The 19,745-nt window shown below is 41.8% G+C and overlaps 1 protein-coding gene across 2 annotated transcripts in view; it reads left to right on the top strand.

The window, feature by feature from the left end:
• STAT1 (signal transducer and activator of transcription 1) overlaps positions 1-19,745 on the top strand; it is a 1,065,817-nt gene that overhangs the window by 724,617 nt on the left and 321,455 nt on the right. For both annotated transcript variants that reach the window (XM_044304320.1, XM_044304319.1), the window contains one exon: positions 5,005-5,088. In XM_044304320.1, coding sequence (XP_044160255.1) covers positions 5,005-5,088 — 84 coding nt within the window. The remainder of the gene's footprint in view (positions 1-5,004; positions 5,089-19,745) is intronic.

Here is a 19,745-nt window from a genome sequence, read left to right as displayed (position 1 = left end):
GCCTACTTTGCCATTTTCACGCTGGTGGCGTGGATCCAAGTAGGTGCTTCTTTCGTGAGTACTGCTGTGCGTGTCGTGGCTACCACTGTAGTCGGTGGTCCGTAGGTGAAGTCTCCTGCAAATTTTCCTTTCTTTAATTTCTTTATCAGCACGATATCTCCCACTTGGAATGGGTTAGTTGGTTCCTGTGGAAGACCAGGAGACTTACAAGCAACTTTTTTCCTCAATTTCACTTAGGGTTTTAATCAATCTGGTTACAATGGTGTTTGGGTTGTTCCTCAAACATGTGATACACCTTCCCACATAATCTGACACTAACTGTTTAATGCCTGTAATATAGAAATTCTGTGCTAGCAGCATGTGTGTTGTTTGAATGTTGTTGTGTCCTACTCCATGAAAATGTGCAATGAACAGAGGGGAGCTGTGCTGTGGTATGCATGTCTCCCCCTCTTTGCAGATTAATCCTGTCCTAGGATTCTTCTGCAAGATTGGATAACACCAATCGGCCATTTCATCGTCAGTAGCTGAGGACTGGAGATCCACAAGCATCTGAGTTAACTCAAGTGAAGGAGGTACTAATTTCATCATTTGCAATGTGGCCAGAGCCATCACTGCAGCCTTCTTGGCCTCCGCGTCTGCCAGGGCATTGCCTTGGGACACATGATCTTTACCACCTTTACCACCTTCTAGGTCGTCTGAAAAAGGCAGACTTCTATGTCTCCACCATACTTTGAGTCACAGTAATTGTGGGTCACAAATATCCATGGCTTCTTCTGGTCACTTGTCATGGGACCAAATATGTTGTTGTAAATAAAATGTTCAGATTTTTTCCCCCCAGAGACGAAGCTTTATTCTGATTATCAGGCCCAGATTCAGCAAGGTTTATAGCTCTTATGATGAATAAACCTACTAATACCCAGAATCATGTTACCTCAGTGCATTCACCCATTATTCTTTTTATCCTATTTGTATCCGTTGACTAACATGTGGAGGACATCTAATTGGCTAGTACACAATTTTAAACCTATTGGTCTTTTTAAAACTAAACTGATATTCTGATTGGTTGATTGTCTACTACTGTTGTAGGGGTAGCAGTTGTATAACTTAAAATGCGGAGGGAAAATACTTGTCCGGGCACTTCTGTGTAGGCTTAGGTCACATACATCACCTTTACTGTAAACAGAAACTCCTCTGGGCAGAAAACGTTAACCATTGTTCCTACGGTCAGGGAGTCTCTGCTGACCTAAAAAAACAACAACTGAGGTCTACAGTTTTGCATTTGATTTAAACAACAAAAGTTCTTTATCTTTCGTATCTCATCTCTACACATCAGCTAGTAGTTGTAAATAGCTTCTGATTGTAACTACAGTTACAGCCTAAGGGTACTTTCACAGTAGCGTTAAAGTTTTCTGGTATTGAGTTCCGTCATAGGGGCTCAATACCGGGAAAAAACGCATCAGTTTTGTCCTAAAGCATTCTGAATGGAAAGCAATCTATTCAGTATGCATCAGGATGTCTTCCGTTCCGTCCCTTTTATGGTATTTGGCCGGAGAAAATACTGCAGCATGCTGCTGTATTTTCTCCGGCCAAAATAGAATCTATTAATGCCGGATCCGGTACAAAGTGTTCAGGAAATTGCCGCATTGACAGATCCGGTTTTCCGAGGTATGCAGCAAAGCATTTGTGAAGCCACAACATGCACAACCTTGAGGCAGATGGTCTACAACAGCAGAAGACCCAACCGGGTACCACTCATCTCCACTACAAATAAGAAAAAGAAGCTACAATTTGCACAAGCTCACCAAAATTTGACTGTTGAAGACTGGAAAAATGTTGCCTGGTCTGATGAGTCTTGATTTCTGTTGAGACATTCAAATGGTAAAGTCTGAATTTGGCGTAAACAGAATGAGAAGATGTATCCATCCTCTGATGGCTACTTCCAGCAGGATAATGCACCATGTCACAAAGCTTGAATCATTTCAAATTGGTTTCTTGAACATGACAATGAGTTCACTGTACTAAAATGGCCCCCACAGTCACCAGATCTCAACCCAATAGAGCATCTTTGGGATGTGGTGGAATGGGAGCATTGTGCCCTGGATGTGCATCCCTCAAATCTCCATCAACTGCAAGATGCTATTTTATCAATATTGGCCAACATTTCAAAAGAATGCTATCAGCACCTTGTTGAATCAATGCCACGTAGAATTAAGGCAGTTCTGAAGGCAAAAGGGGGTCCAACACCGTATTAGTATGGTGTTCCTAATAATTCTTTAGGCGAGTGTATATTTGTAATTAGCAGTCTCTATTACATTTCCACATACTGGGGGACATTTATTAAGCATGTTGCGCTAGACACGTTTTGATTTGCACCAAATATATCAACTGTTTTCTCCAGAATTTTCACCATAATAAATGCATCTTGCCAGAAATTAGTTAGAAATGTCATTGTGGGTGAGGCTATCAAATTGGCGCATATAATGCCTCATTTATCTTCCTTTTATTGGCGGAAATGGCTCAAATTGTTGTGGAAATTTAGCAAATATGCTTCAAAAGTCTGACATCTGTTTTGAAAAGTCACAAGTACAGTCTTGAAGGGTTTGCTGAAATGGCACATTTCAGTTTTAAAATGTTGCATTTTAGTGCTATGAGAAATAGGCAGATAATCAAGTTTATATCTATAAAAGTCACATTTTAATAGTGTTGCACACTTTTTGATATATATGAGATGAGACAAATCACCACTTTTGATTTGCAATGTTAGTATTTTTTTAGCAAATTAAGTCATTACTGATAAATGTCCCTCGACTATGACTTTCCAGTGACTCAGAAAGACAAATATGGGACACTGTTGCACTATTTGGGAGCCAAAATGGGGATTATTTAGGTACATTTAGTAGTCTATAGTTCCTATTACAGCTCGTTACCCAGCTTTCCCTGGATCCTGAAATAAAAATATGGGAAAATATGGCACACTATGGAGAATGGATATTTCTTTTAGGTAGATTTTTTATTTATGATTAATTGTGTATAGTAGGCACTCTATCATCCAGAACTGTACCCATGGACACCGACGTGTAGTACAAGGATATATACGGTATCCCAGGAGCCAATTGGTTGAATATTTTGGCCACTGGAATATATACGATAGTAACTGATTTATAAAAAGATTTCATACATAAAATTGCTTAAAGTATATATAATTTATTAGAGTAGTTATATAAAGAAATTTAAAAAGATGTTTAAAAAAATATATAAAAACTTGAATATTCTAGTCAATTAATATCAGTCAATTAATAGTTATACGCTAAGTCCATATTCAGGAATTTAGTTCAGTGATGAGATATAAAAAAAAAATATGAAAAATATATAAATTAATAATTTATCACTGGACCTTGTATCATTATTATCTCTTATAGCACTGGACTCATTTTTTTATATCATTTTTTATGTATTTAAATTTTTAATTGTTTATATCTCATAATCTCTATACTGAATCCCTGTACATGGACTTAGCGTATCATAATTATTAATTGACTGATCTGGAATATTCTAGTTTTTATATATTTTTTTAAACATCTTTTTAAATTCCTTTGTGTAACTACTTTAATAAATTATATATACTTTTTTAGCAACTTTATGTATGAAATCTTTCCATAAATCAGATACTATCGAATATATTCCAGTGGCCAAAATATTCAACTAATTGGCTCCTGAGATATCCTTGTACTATACTTTGGTGTGTACAGTACATGGGTATTCTGGATGATAGTGTGCCTACTATACACAATCATATCTTTTGACTTTATAAGGTTTCCAGTTGAAAACCCTCCTTTTTAGCAGAGCACCTAAACCATCTGTCACGACAGTTGAGCCACCACATGCTTTTCTAGATTTTTTATTTAGTAGTCCCTATTACAGCTTCACATGGTATTTTTTCCACGACCCTCAAAGGGCAAATATGTCAAGTAATGGCACAATTTGCATCTGTCCATTTCAGTTTCACAGAGATTCTTACCCTGCTTATCCAGGCTCTTAGATATAGCAAATAAGGCTAGTTAACCTGGAATATCCTAATTAGTGCTTTATCAATACATAACAAGGCAGATTTGCCATTCTGCAGTCTGGGAAGCTGGGTAAAAATTTAAGAGGTTGATTTTTATAGTAGTAGTTTTATTACTAAATAACTATGCATATTTCAAATCCAGCAGTCTGGGAAAGCTGGGTAACAACTGTAACAGAGGTTGCACTTGATACATACATACATACATACATACATACATACATACATTATATACATACAGTAGTATGTACACAGTGCTCTCCTATTTAGTATATAGAGTATAAATAAGTATACTCTAGGGTCAGGTCAACAATAAATATTATTCATGCCCAGTTTGGTCTCCAGCATACCTCCACGTTTATTGTTATGCAGCTTTCCAAATTTCCTGAAAGGCAAAAGGCCTAATTACGCAGCAGTAAATGTAGCTGGAATTATAATTGGTATAATTAGGCAAATTAGTTTTTTAGGAGCTATGGAAAACAGTTTAACTCTAATGAAGGCCTAATATGGCTTTGTAAACATTGCTTACAGAAGAGATTCCTTCCTACAAAATGGCCATTCTCACTGTATAGACAAAGTATGAAGCCTAAACCAAGCCCCTTCCTCCTGAACCTCATGCCTCACGTGCACTAGCATCAGAGGGGTCAAAGGGAGGGGGAAGAAGACATGGCTGCAGCCTAATGCACTAGTTTTGTATTATATATGGTCTGCAAATATGATATAGGACATGAGATAAGAAAAATAAAAATGTTACATTGTCCTGTTATATTTGTTTGGATTCTGCTTTAGTGTCCCTTTAAAAAGGAACATTGTGATATTTCAAGTTATCCATTCAATGGAGATACTGTGTTCCTTTTGTGTATATTTTTTATATTAATTTTCTAATGCATGCTCAATGTGCTAATTGATGTTAAAATGCTTTTTGCTTTCTCTTTTTCTAGGGACCACTTATTGTTACTGAAGAGCTTCATTCTTTGAGTTTTGAGACACAGCTTTGTCAGCCTGGTTTAGTTGTGGATTTGGAGGTACAGTATCTCTAAAATTATAACTAGAAGTTGTGATACTTTTTTACTGAGCTTGAATGAGAAGTTGGGTTTATTACAATAAATGTTATACTGAAGCTTTGCTCAAATGATTTCCACTCTACATTTTATTTTCAAGCAGACTTTAATTAAAAGGGTTTTCTGAGATTTTGATAGTGATGATCTATTTGATCAGCTGTTTTGAGAAGGCACCCGTGATCCTGTGAGTGCCACGGCTTTATCGCAGCTTACCAAGCACAGCGTTGTACATTGTATAGCAGCTGTGCTTGGTATCGCAGCTCAGCCCCATTCTTGAATGGAGCTTAGCTGCTCCTAGGCCATGTGAACGATGACCGTGACGTCACTGGCCTAGGAAGAGCTGAAAGAAGGCTGCGGCGCTCTTCAGGTCAGTACAATAACAGCAGTGCTGTATATGTATATATTTCTTGTGTTTTAAAACTGAAAAAAAAGAAATGCTTCCTTTTCCCCAGTCATCCCCACAATGGGACCTTTGACATGGCCCCGCCCTGCCAAGGACAGAAAAACATGCAGAATATTTTAAATTCCCTTCCCTGCCTCCCACCTTCAGTGTTTTTCCTGTCCCTGTGCAGGACAGACATGCAGAGGAGCTGGGGATTTGGGCCGAGAATATTCAAGTAACAAGAGCAGGAAGAAGCTGGTAAAGCATGTAGCTCATTGCCGTTTCTTGAATTACCTGCAGAGGTCGGCGATACTCTGGGGAGTTAAGCTTTCCTCACTTGTACGCTGGAACTTCAGGGCGTTTGTCGGCGCCAGTGAGAAATAGGAGTGACATATGATGTGCAATGTGATTTCCTGGTACTGAGGATCCCTTTCCAGGTGCCATATTGGAGGTGGCAGTGATCCCAGTACATGCTGGTGACGCCACATCCAGTGACTGGACAGATGTAATATCTGGGCCGGCAGCGTCCTCAGCATCCTGGATTATTGATGTCAGAGGATTGCGGAGGTGATAATGGAGTGCAGCCCTAGGAACACTGTATCAGGAGCTGCAAGTCCCCTATGGGGAAGCCTTTTTTTCTTCTGACCTTTTGGGGGCTATGTTTAATGTCTGAGGTTCCTTCTTTGCCTCTTATGTTTTTTAGATTGGGAAGGAACCCCCTGTTAAAATCAAAACCACTGGGTTTTCTAAATGTGCCATATGTAATATGAAATTAGAGGCAGCCAGCAATAAATAGTTATGTCAGGGGTGTACTCAGAAAGTTGTACAGGATGGTTATGATGACATAAAACTCATGGTAAAAAGGAGATACATTACAATTTGCTATGTCATCTCTCGCCACATTTTTTTGCTTCAAAAAACAGAAGAAAAAATCCAGATAAGAAATAGAATCTGATTTGAACAGTTTCCCTGATTCTGAAGAAATTGAAGATAGGCAAGAAGGTGAAAGAAATATTTCATCTTCTGATGGGAGGATAAAAAATATTTCTTTGCTTCAGAAGATTTAAAACAGCTACTGAAAGCGGTTTGTAGCACTATACATATTGAGTAGGTTAAAAAGGCCAAATCGGTCCAAGACACCACGTTTGGGGACTAGGTAAAAACAGGGAAGAGTCTTTCCGGTACATGAGAATTTACATAAGATGATATTTTATACTTTGATGATATAAATGTTGAAAAGAAGGATACAATACCAATAATTGATGCGTCAGTGTCTAAACTGATCAAAAATAATGCCATTCCATTTAAGGATTTAATGAAGTTGAAGGATCAAATGGATAAAAAAAGCAGAAGGTATTATAAATAGACATGGGGAACTGCCACCTCTATGTTTAGACCCAGTGTTTCCTCTACCTGTGTCACTAGGTCTCTATATATGTGGTTTGGACCAGTTAGAAATTCACCTTAAGAATAAAACACCTAGAGATCAAATTATTTCTTCACTCCCATTGCCAAAAATAGCAGTAGTTTTTCTTGCAGATGCCTCTGCGGACACCGTTAAGCTGGTGACTAGGGCACCCGGGTTGGCGAATTGCTCTAGAAGAGTTCTATGGCTGTGGTCCTGGAAGGTGGATGTTGCGTCAAAAAATAAAATTTGCTCTATACCCTTCCATGGCAAGTACGGATTTAGATCAGATACTAGAGAAGGCCTCAGACAAAAAGAGGGATTCCATGAGGAGAAAGAACAGAATGACAGACCTCATAAAAAAAATAATGTCCAATATCAAAGTAGGACAGATAAAGGAAAAACGGGTCGGTGGAGTTATAGAATAGGTGGTGGAGGAAAACCTTCAGAGGTTCCCCCAGACATATTCAAAGAAACAAACCTTCCTTCGAGATTGCTTCAAAGAAAACTATTAAAAATATACAGGACCTAGTGATCACACAAAATGAAAATATGATAACAATAGATCTGAAGGATTCTTATTTTCATTTACTCATCAATCAAGATTTGCAGTCAGGAAAGAACATACTGCACTGCCAGTTTGTATGCCTCCAGTTTGGGATTTCATGTGCGCCACGTCTATCTACCAAGATAATGGCAGAAGTAGCGGCACACCTGTGTTTACATGATAAAACAATGGTGCCATATCTGGACGATTTATTAATTCTAGAAACAGATCATTGTCCTTTTGAGAAACAGACCGCATCCTTCAGACACTGAAAGAACCTGGTTGTATTGGCAACCTAAAAATAATCGACTTTACAGCCTGTGACACAGGTAAGGTTTCTTGGAATGAATTTGAACTCAAAACTTCAAAAAGCATTCCTTCCAACAGAGAAGAAGAAGAATTTAATCTCTATGGTAAAACATTTCATCAAAACAATATCTTTTTCTATAGGAAAGCCATGAGACTCCTGGGACATATGACTTTATGCATACTGGTGGTCAAGTGGGCCCAATTCCATTCAAGAGCACTTCAACACTTTATATTCAGGAAATGGAACAGAACTCCTTGCAGTCTGGACTACTCTGTCTACCTCAAAAACAGGGTAGAATGGGTACAGACTCCAACCCAAACAATAACTACAGTTTCCCACAGACACAGTTGGGGCACATTTAGGAAATGCATCCTTCCGAGGACATTGGGACAACAGCATGACATCAGCCTCATTGAATCGGAGAGAATTGACGGTGGTCAACAGAGCGGCTGTAGTCTTCCTTCGACATCAAAGGGGCACGAGAGGATCTTACCTACAGATTATAGCAAACAGGATATTCAGATAGACCGAAAATCATGTTCTATGTAATAATAGCAATTTGTCTAAAGAGAGAAGAAAATGTGTGGGCAGATTATCTAAGCAGAAACAAAAATCCATAATAGAGAATGGAGTTTATCAAAAAAAATTCTGTTCTCTACCCCCCAACAGACCAACCTTTGGCAGTAGATGCATTTTCGATAAGCTGGAATCCGGGTCTAAATTGTGCCTTTCCTCCTCTATGCCAACTGCCGAAGGTTCTTTAGAAAGTGAAAGAGAAGAAAGCCAAGGTAATTTTGATATCCCCATTTTGGCCGAGATGGAGTTGGTTTTCCATGATAAAAATGATTAGTTCGGGCAGGACATTAGATTATCCTCTCACTCCACAGCTACTGAGTCAAGGACCGGTACTGCATCCAGATCTGGAATCACTAAGGCTGACAGTGTGGATGATGAGCATCCTAATATTAAAGAATAGCAAGTAGGAAAGCTGCATCCAATAAAATATAACTTAAAGTCTGTATGAAGTTTGTAAGCTGGAATCATAATGTAAATTTAGATTATCAGAAGCTCAATATTGCAGCTATTCTGGAATTTTTACAGCAAGGATTAGATTTAGGATTAAGCCCAAGTACCTCAAAAGGGTTGTTTTGATACAAAAATTTTGATTCGGTTTTGATACCATAAAAAAGTATTGCAATACTCAATACCTTTCGATACCACGCAAAAAAAAAAAAAAACGCCAGAAAAAAAGCTGCGTGCTTTCCACATTTTATGGAACGTCCGGCCCATAGTCAAACAGTCCTATCCTATTTTGTGGGGGGGCAAGGCGACAAAAAAAAAATGGGGAATCATGCATTTATTTATTTTTTCTGTTACAGCGTTCACCGTATAGGAGATTTTTTTTTATATTTTAGTAGTTTGGACTTTTCAGACGTGGCGATATGTAATATGTTTATATATTTATTGTTTATATATTTTATATGTAAAATTGGGAAAGGGGGTGATTTATACTTAATAGTTTGGTGGGGGGGGGTTTAACTTCTTTTTTTTTTTTTTTTTACGGTTTAATTCCCCTTTTAGGGGCTAGAACCTGGGATCTTTTGATCCCTTGTCCTATTCACCCTAATACAGCTCTTTGAGGGTGACTAAGTCTTCACATTCTCCTTGCTGCCCATTGCTGGGATTACACAGCTGGGGCTCCAATCAGAAGCTGCCACTGCACCACCAATGATGAGGAGGGAAGAGGGGACCCTGTTGCCACTGCCACCAATGATTTGAATACTGGGAGGGTTGAGGGGGGATGCACTGCGCCACCAGTGATTTTAATACTGGGGTGGAGGGCGCACTGCGCCACCAATGATAATTAACGTTTAATACAGGAGGCTGAATGCGGGCAGCAGCATCCCATAGCTGTCACCCAGCCTCTATGACAGGAAGCTGCGATCAGCGGCAGGCTCCTGTATTTGTATTAAATGTTAAAGAGGAGCTTTCATGGGTCCATACTTTATTAACTAAGTAGCAGGACATGCACTTGCTATTATTTCTGGGCGCCGCTCTGTTGCGCCGCTGTTGCCCCCATTACAGTCTCCAGTGCTGTATGCTAAGTAACAGCGCAGAACGTCACAGCCAGGGAGAAGGAACGCCCAGGGAGAAAAGCTGTCTCCTCCCTGGTGTTCCGATGCTTTTACTTAGCATACAGCGCTGGAGACTGTAATGGGGGCAACAGCTGCGCAATTGAGCGACGCCTTACATGTCTTGCTACTTAGTTAACCCCTTCACGTCCGCAATCTGTCTATATACGTGATAACTACACATGCCCCGTGCAGTTATCACATATATAGACGTCGGGACCTTTAATTAGAGGAAGCGCTGCTTTACTGCTCTATGCAGCGCTTCCCCGCAATGAAATTGTCTTCCTGCTTCTGCCCAGAGATAACCGAGCCTTTAGATTCGGTTTCTGGGCAGAATATTTTCTGTTGACCACCACGATTTTTGTCCAATCGTGGTGGTCATATGGCTTACATGAATCAGCGCTCCCCTTCAGCTTCCTCCTCCCTCCTCCTCGACATCGATAACAATTAAAACATGCCTCGATCTTTTGCCCAGGGATAACATGAACCGGCTCTCCCCTTCAGCCTGGCCCCGGCTCATGTTCTGTGATACTAGGCTGTGCAGCAGTGCATCCTAGTGCATTGAAAAATGTCAAATCCCGGGATCGAGGTCGATACCAGACAAAAGTATCGAATGGGTATCAAAAATTTGATACCCCAAACAACCCTAGCCCTTAGTGATTTATATAGATGTGAAACTAACAAAAAAGTCTAATATCTATATTTTTGCTAGCTGCGTACAGATAGGAGCCAAAAATATATAATCTGGTCTCTCAATGGAACTTGAATTTGGTCCTGAAAGCTGTGACTGCTCCACCATTTGAACCAATTCAAGACATTTTGATTAAATTACTCACGCTAAAAGCAATATTTTTAGTGGCCATCATGTCTGCCAGAAGAATCGATGAGTTACATTGTGTTTCCCTTTTGAAGATAGACTAGTGTTCAAGCTGGACCCATCCTTTCTACTGAAGGTGGCAACGTCATTTCATAAGTCACATGATGATATCATTCCATCATTCTGTGAAAATCCAAAAAATGATAAAGAGAAAGACAATTTAGACTTAAGAAAAGCAGTACTGACCTAGAGGCTACAGAACGGTGGAGGAAGGATAGAACTTTGTGCAATTTTCAAGTCCAAATAAAGGGAAGTCAGTGGCAGAATCTTCCATATCCAGATGGATCAAGCAAGCTATAGTTTTTGCTTATGAGTCAGTGGGCAAGGAGCCCCCTGCTGATTGAACCACTTCAGCCTCGCTAGGTGAAACCCCCTTCATGACCAGGCCACTTTTTACACTTCGGCACTACACTCCTTTCACCGTTTATCGCTCGGTCATGCAACTTACCACCCAAATGAATTTTACCTCCTTTTCTTCTCACTAATAGAGCTTTCATTTGGTGGTATTTTATTGCTGCTGACATTTTTACTTTTTTTGTTATTAATCAAAATGTAACGATTTTTTTGCAAAAAAATGACATTTTTCACTTTCAGCTGTGAAATTTTGCAAAAAAAAACGACATCCATATATAAATTTTTCGCTAAATTTATAGTTCTACATGTCTTTGATAAAAAAAAAATGTTTGGGCAAAAAAAAATGGTTTGGGTAAAAGTTATAGCATTTACAAACTATGGTACAAAAATGTGAATTTCTGCTTTTTGAAACGGCTCTGATTTTCTGAGCACCTGTCATGTTTCCTGAGATTCTACAATGCCCAAACAGTAGAAACCCCCCACAAATGACCCCATTTCGGAAAGTAGACACCCTAAGGTATTCGCTGATGGGCATAGTGAGTTCATAGAACTTTTTATTTTTTGTCACAAGTTAGCGGAAAATGATGATGATTTTTTTTTTTCTTACAAAGTCTCATATTGCACTAACTTGCGACAAAAAATAAAAAATTCTAGGAACTCACCATGCCCCTCACAGAATACCTTGGGGTGTCTTCTTTCCAAAATGGGGTCACTTGTGGGGTAGTTATACTGCCCTGGCAATTTAGGGGCCCAAATGTGTGAGAAGAACTTTGCAATCAAAATGTGTAAGAAATGACCGGTGAAATCCGAAAGGTGCACTTTGGAATATGCGCCCCTTTGCCCACCTTGGCATCAAAAAAGTGTCACACATCTGGTATCGCCGTACTCAGGAGAAGTTGGGGAATGTGTTTTGGGGTGTCATTTTACATATACCCATGCTGGGTGAGAGAAATATCTTGGCAAACGACAACTTTTCCCATTTTTTTATACAAAGTTGGCATTTGACCAAGATATTTTTCTCACCCAGCATGGGTATATGTAAAATGACACCCCAAAACACATTCCCCAACTTCTCCTGAGTACGGTGATACCAGATGTGTCACACTTTTTTGCTGCCAAGGTGGGCAAAGGGGCACATATTCCAAAGTGCACCTTTCAGATTTTGCAGGCCATTTTTTACACATTTTGATTGCAAAGTACTTCTCACACATATGGGCCCCTAAATTGCCAGGGCAGTATAACTACGCCACAAGTGACCCCATTTTGGAAAGAAGACACCCCAAGGTATTCCGTGAGGGGCACTGCGAGTTCCTAGAATTTTTTTTTTTTGGTCACAAGTTAGCGGAAAATGATGATGTTTTTTTTTTTCTTTTTTTTTTTTCTTACAAAGTCTCATATTCCACTAACTTGCGACAAAAAATAAAAAATTCTAGGAACTCACCATGCCCCTCACAGAATACCTTGGGGTGTCTTCTTTCCAAAATGGGGTCACTTGTGGGGTAGTTATACTGCCCTGGCAATTTAGGGGCCCATATGTGTGAGAAGTACTTTGCAATCAAAATGTGTAAAAAATGGCCTGCAAAATCCGAAAGGTGCACTTTGGAATATGTGCCCCTTTGCCCACCTTGGCATCAAAAAAGTGTCACACATCTGGTATCGCCGTACTCAGGAGAAGTTGGGGAATGTGTTTTGGGGTGCCATTTTACATATACCCATGCTGGGTGAGAGAAATATGTTGGCAAAAGACAACTTTTCCAATTTTTTTATACAAAGTTGGCATTTGACCAAGATATTTATCTCACCCAGTATGGGTATATGTAAAATGACACCCCAAAACACATTCCCCAACTTCTTCTGAGTACGGCGATACCAGATGTGTCACACTTTTTTGCAGCCTAGATGCGCAAAGGTGCCCAAATTCCTTTTAGGAGGGCATTTTTAGACATTTGGATCCCAGACTTCTTCTCACGCTTTAGGGCCCCTAAAAAGCCAGGGCAGTATAAATACCCCACATGTGACCCCACTTTGGAAAGAAGACACCCAAGGTATCTAATGAGGGGCCTGGCAAGTTCATAGAATTTTTTTTTTTTTCGCATAAGTTAGCGGAAATTGATTTTTTTTTTGTTTTTTCTCACAAAGTCTCACTTTCCGCTAACTTAGGACAAAAATTTCAATCTTTCATGGACTCAATATGCCCCTCAGCAAATACCTTGGGGTGTCTTCTTTCCAAAATGGGGTCAGTTGTGGGGTGTTTGTACTGCCCTGGCATTTGAGGGTCTCCGCAATCATTACATGTATGGCCAGCATTAGGAGTTTCTGCTATTCTCCTTATATTGAGCATACAGGTAATGAGATTTTTTTTTCCGTTCAGCCTCTGGGCTGAAAGAAAAAAATGAACTGCACAGATTTCTTCATTCGCATCGATCAATGTGGATGAAAAAATCTCTTCCAAAAAAAAAAAATGGAGGGGAAAGGCGTCTGCCAGGACATAGGAGCTCCGCCCTACATCCATACCCACTTAGCTCGTATGCCCTGGCAAACCAGATTTCTCCATTCGCATCAATCGATGTGGATGAATAAATCATTGCCGGGATTTATTTTTTTATATATATATATATATATACATACAAAGTGCTTGCCAAAGCATAGGAACGCCGCCTCCTCCTCAGCTCGTATGCCTCGGCAAACGTATCTGTCACTGCAGAGGAGAAAATCCCGTTTTGCAGTGCCGCATACACCGACTTGCGTGTAATCTGACAGCAGCGCAATGCTTCTGTCAGAATGCACATCGGTGCTGCAGCTAGTAGATCGGTTGGTCCACCTGGAAGGTAAAAAGACAAAAAAAAAAAAAAAAAAAAAACAGGCCACAACGCAATAATTTTATTAACTTTGGAACAGAACATGTAACTTTAACTTTTGTAACTAAACATTAACCTGTTTGCTTACCTGTTTTTTTTTTTTGTTTTCTTTTTTTTGTTTTTTTACCTTTATAGAACAAACCTCTCCTTCCCCATGGGTCAATGTGCAAAGCGCAAATCGCCCAAAGATGTGGCGAATTGCGTCACGCACTTTGTCCCATGTGAAAGAAGACGTTTGCAGCAGCTGTGAGTGAATGGGCCCTAATAGCCCTGTGTGTCTATCCTGGTGAGATGATCCCTATGCTAATAGTGTACCTGTGAGTGGTACTTCCGGAAACACTCTCCAAAGCATAGGGCAGGGTGGTCCGGACAGTCAGGACAGAAATAGCGGGTGTCACGCCTTATTCCACTCCTGCTACAGACACGACATTTTTTTCGGGGTGGCGGTCGGTTTGAGGTACCAGCAACGACACTGGGGAAGTGTCGCTCGTGTAAACGGCTAACTACACTGGTGGATGGGGCCACGGAACCTCCTGGATACAGGAGGTTCGCGATGATCTCTTCCTGAAATTTGAGGAAGGATCCAGTTCTCCCAGCATTACTGTAGAGAACAAAACTATTGTACAGAGCCAATTGAATTAAATATACAGACACCTTCTTATACCAGCGTCTGGTGCGTCGGGAAACTAAATACGGAGCCAACATCTGGTCATTGAAGTCGACCCCTCCCATGTGGAGGTTATAGTCGTGGACTGAGAGGGGCTTTTCAATGACACGGGTTGCTCGCTCAATTTGGATTGTCGTGTCTGCGTGAATGGAGGAGAGCATGTAAACGTCACGCTTGTCTCTCCATTTCACCGCGAGCAGTTCTTCGTTACACAGTGCGGCCCTCTGCCCCCTTGCAAGACGGGTGGTAACGAGCCGTTGGGGGAAGCCCGCGCGACTAGTTCGCGCGGTACCACAGGCGCCAATCCGTTCTAGAAACAAATGCCTAAAGAGGGCCACACTTGTCGAATAAGGGTGACACCAAGTCCCAAACTGTCTTCCCACTGCTCCCCAGGTAGTCAGGGCAACCGACCGGCTCCAGGGTCTGATCTTTTCCCTCATAGACCCGAAATTTGTGGGTATAGCCTGTGGCCCTTTCACAGAGCTTATACAATTTGACCCCATACCGGGCGCGCTTGCTTGGGATGTATTGTTTGAAGCCAAGGCGCCCGGTAAAATGTATTAGGAACTCGTCTATGCAGATGTTTTGCTCTGGGGTATAAATATCTGCAAATTTCAGGTTGAAATGGTCTATGAGGGGCCGAATTTTGTGGAGCCGGTCAAAAGCAGGGTGGCCTCTGGGACGGGAGGTGCTGTTATCACTAAAGTGCAGGAAACGCAGGATGGTCTCAAATCGTGTCCTGGACATAGCAGCAGAGAACATGGGCATGTGATGAATTGGGTTCGTGGACCAATATGACCGCAATTCATGCTTTTTTGTCAGGCCAATGTTGAGGAGGAGGCCCAGAAAAGTTTTAATTTCGGAAACTTGGACTGGTTTCCACCGGAAAGACTGGGCATAATAGCTTCCCGGGTTAGCGGTTATAAATTGTGTGGCATATCTGTTTGTTTCGGCCACAACTAAGTCTAAAAGCTCCGCAGTCAAGAACAGCTCAAAAAATCCCAGGGCCGAACCGATCTGAGCTGTCTCAACCCGAACTCCAGACTGGGCAGTGAAAGGGAAAACTACGGGTGCGGCGGAAGTTGGGCACTGCCAATCAGGGTTTGCCAGCACCTCTGGGATTCTAGGGGCTCTACGGGCACGTCTTTGCGGTGGCTGCGACGGGGTCACTACTGCACGTGCCACCGTGCCAGCTTCAACTGCCCTTCTGGTGCTCGCTACTTCACCAGGTTGTACGGCAGTGCTGGTACTAGGTCCAGGAAGGGCTGGGCTGCTGGTGTATGCCTCACCACGTAATCCGACAGCACCAGCCCCACTCTGCTGCTCTTGAAGCGGATCCTGCGCAACCTGCGGTCTAGCGACACGGGGGCGGGTACGCCTGCTGCTATCAGGGACCTCAGCCTCCTCGTCCGAACTTTGGGTCAGAGAGCCACTGCTTTCTACAGGTTCGTATTCTGACCCGCTGGATTCATCAGATGAGGGTTCCCACTCCTCATCCGACTGGGTCAGAAGCCTGTAGGCCTCTTCAGAAGAATACCCCCTGTTAGACATGTGGGCAACTAAATTTCGGGGTATTCCCTGAGACTACCCAAGAAAAAAAAAGCAAGCCTGTCTTACAAAGGGGAGCCTAGCGAAGTACCGGAGGCCGCTGCGGTTGATAAAAAATATCAAAACTGATTTTTTTATCGCCGCAGTGCGTGTAAAGTGAATGTGCAGTGATCAAATAAAAAATAATTTTTTGTCACTGCGGTGGGGCGGGCGTGGGCAAACGCACGTGTGGGCGACCGATCAGGCCTGATCGGGCAAACACTGCGTTTTGGGTGGAGGGCGAACTAAAGTGACACTAGTACTATTATAGATCTGACCGTGATCAGTTTTGATCACTTTCAGATACTATAAAAGTACAAATGCTGATTAGCGATATGCTAATCAGCGAATAACGGACTGCGGTGCGGTGGGCTGGGCGCTAACTGATCGCTAACTACCTAACCAAGGGACCTAAACTATACCTAAAACCTAACGGTCAATACCAATGAAAAAAAAAAAAGTGACAGTTTGCACTGATCACTTTTTTTCCTTTTCACTAGTGATTGACAGGGGCAAGAAGGGGTGATCAAAGGGTTAATTGGGTGCTGGGAGGTGATCTGGGGGCTAAGTGTAGTGTAGTGGGTACTCACAGTAATGATGTGCTCCTCTCCTGGAACCAACCGACCAAAAGAAGGAGCAGAGGAGCACAGCAGCCATATAACCCCATCATATTTACTAATATGATGGGTTATCTGGCTGCTGATTCGTTTTTTTGAAAATCATCAACCTGCCAGCCAATGATCGTGGCCGGCAGGTTGATGACGAAGTTCTTCTTTGAATTTTGCTGGCCCGCGATGCGCATGCGCGGGCCGGCATACCCGGAAATCTTGCGTCTCGCGAGAGGACGCACTGGCGCGTCCAGCCAGAACAGCACGACCGCCGCGAAGACGCAATCCTGCGTACGGCGGTCGTGAGGAGGTTAAAGCTCATTGCACGAGAGCTTTGCCACTTTTAGAACTGGAGACCCCACTTACTGTAGCAGTAACTTTTTTATTTTTTTGTTCACATAGGCATATGGGGCTTGTTATGTTTTTTGTGACAAGTCGTACTTTCTAATTACACCATTTACTGTTGCATACAAGGTAGTGGGAAGCTGGGGGAAAAAAAATTGAAATGGGGAATTGGAAAAAATGCAAAACTCCCACAGTTTTGTAGTGGGATTTTATTCTTAGTTTTTTTGTCATTTACTAAACTTACATTTTTGTCATTTACTTTTCTGTCATTTACTAAAACTGACCCATGCACTTCACCTAAGCACTCACTTACACCCCTTGAAAAAGTCTTTGAGGGGAGCAGTTTCCAAAATATGAATAGTTTTTCAGGGTTTCCAATGTAGGGCTACCTCAGGGTCTCTTGAAATGTGGTATGGCGCCCAAAGTCCAATCCAGAAATATTATCCTTGTGAAAATTAAATCAATTATAATCTGTTGTCTAAAAACCATATGGCACTGGTCCTCCAGTCTTAGGCCACGGTTCTTCCTGAATTGGTAAAAGTGAAACATTATCATTGAGGCTAAAAAGGGTGGGATTGTGGACTGAATGGCTCACTCTGTCACAGCAGGATGACCTTGAGGTAACTTCTGAGTTTGACCATGCCTTTGATCCAGTGGTCATAGCAGCCCCAGATAAGCCTTTCAGTGGCATCTTCTCTGTCTTGACTGCCCCCTCCTAGTGTTAAGCCTTCTTTTTTCCTAAGAACATGCAACAAAACCCAGACATGCACACCAGCAGATAGTCAAAAGTGTCTCCCTGTTGATGACTTGTGTGAGAGCAGTCATTGTTTGGCCTGCTCTGAGGAGGAGATTCAGGGGAAGGTGGGGGATTCCATGCTAGTGGTGATGGTCGTAGTATTAGTAGTGTCACCTGTAGGCACAGTGGTGATTGTAGGGGCAGTGGTAGCAGCAGTGGCTCTTTGGGTAAACACAAAGCCAAGAGTTGGAGGGGGACCGAAGAGCACACCAGGAGATATCACGTCTGATTAAAATGGCGAGGAGGGTGAGGACTATGACGATGATTGTGTGTTGGAGAGGACCTGGAAGCTGTATCAGATTGCTGAGGAGGAGACATCAGAGGATAAGGGTGGTGACCACCGCAGCTGATACTGTGAGTGCAGGCTCAAAACATCCCAAACCTAGCCCAAGCTAGGCTGCCTTAAGTTCTGTGCAAACTACTCCCGTATGGCAGTTTTTTCTCTACCAGGCCAGCACACAGAACCACATCAGTGCACAAGATTTGCAGGATTTAAATAAGCCGTAGGAATTCAAACACAAACATTGATACCAGGACTCTATTGCAGCACATGATTCGGCATCACTGGATCCTGTGGGAAAATAAAACAGGCCAGCATTCTCAATTAAAACAAGTCGTCCTCCTTCTCTTTGTCTTCTTTGTGGCAGCCATCCCGCATTCCCAAGCAGTACAGTGTCCTTGTCATCATTACCAGCTGCTTCTTCTCCTGCTTAGTCTCCTCCTTGCCTTCTGCTCCATCCTGAGACATTCATAACAGAATGTGTGGCCATGAAAAAATCTATTCTCGACCAGCAATTCGCTTAGGTGTAAGTTGAACTCCCACCTGGCGAAGTTGCTGGGGGTTCAGTTGCTGCCGTACAACTTAGTTGTGGTAAATGTAGTGCACATTTTCATCTAAATTTAATTCTTCTGGTCTATGGCCATACAGTGTTGTTGTGGGACCTCTCGCCAAGCACACAAGGTTTCTGCTGCTGATATGTTAAAATTACCTCTAATCGGTCAGCAAATGTGGTGCACTTCCGTGTCTTCATTTAAATTTTATAATTTTATTCTATTAGGCCTTGTCCCAGGCAGTCTCAGTGTGGGACTTCTTGCCAAGCATTCAAGGGTTCCGCTGCTTAGGGTGTGTTATGACTCGTATGATCAGGTATTCTTAGGCCCCTGTTTATTTTTTCTCTATACCATAACACCATGTATTCAAACACCATCTTTTGAATAGGAAAAAGCATAACATATGCTGTGTGTTTTAAGCACTCTGGGGGTCACTTATTATTCTGAAATACGTATTTCAGGCGCAGATGGTGCAACACTTAGTTGTGCCGCTATCTGCAACTTTTTTCCGCTCACGCCAAGTCTAAAATTCCTGATCAATAAAACAAATTGCATATATTCAAACTGGAGTGCCGTGGATATCCCTAATCTCAGATTACGTCTCTCTCACAAGCACCCGGACCATAATAGAGGAGTTCAGATCACGTACTTCCATAATTAGGTGTAATATTGGGGGCGTGACATGGTCGAGGAAGGAATCGGGCCAAGAGGCCCATCTCATTTATCATTTTCTATGCTTGTTTTAGGCACAGAAAATGGTCTAAATGTAAGACAGGTAAGAAGCTGTCTTACAATTAGAACTGGCGCTGGATGCACCAAAATTATGCAGAAGCCAGCTCCTCTTTATAACTTCAGCGGATCCTCCACCATCTATGAGGCTTTATTAAGAGCAACGTCTAAAATGCCAGTTTTAATAAATGTG

This window comes from Bufo gargarizans, chromosome 8, assembly GCF_014858855.1.
Source record: "Bufo gargarizans isolate SCDJY-AF-19 chromosome 8, ASM1485885v1, whole genome shotgun sequence".
In the NCBI taxonomy this organism is placed as follows: Eukaryota; Metazoa; Chordata; class Amphibia; order Anura; family Bufonidae; genus Bufo; species Bufo gargarizans.
This window is presented reverse-complemented; position numbering and strand designations above follow the sequence as displayed.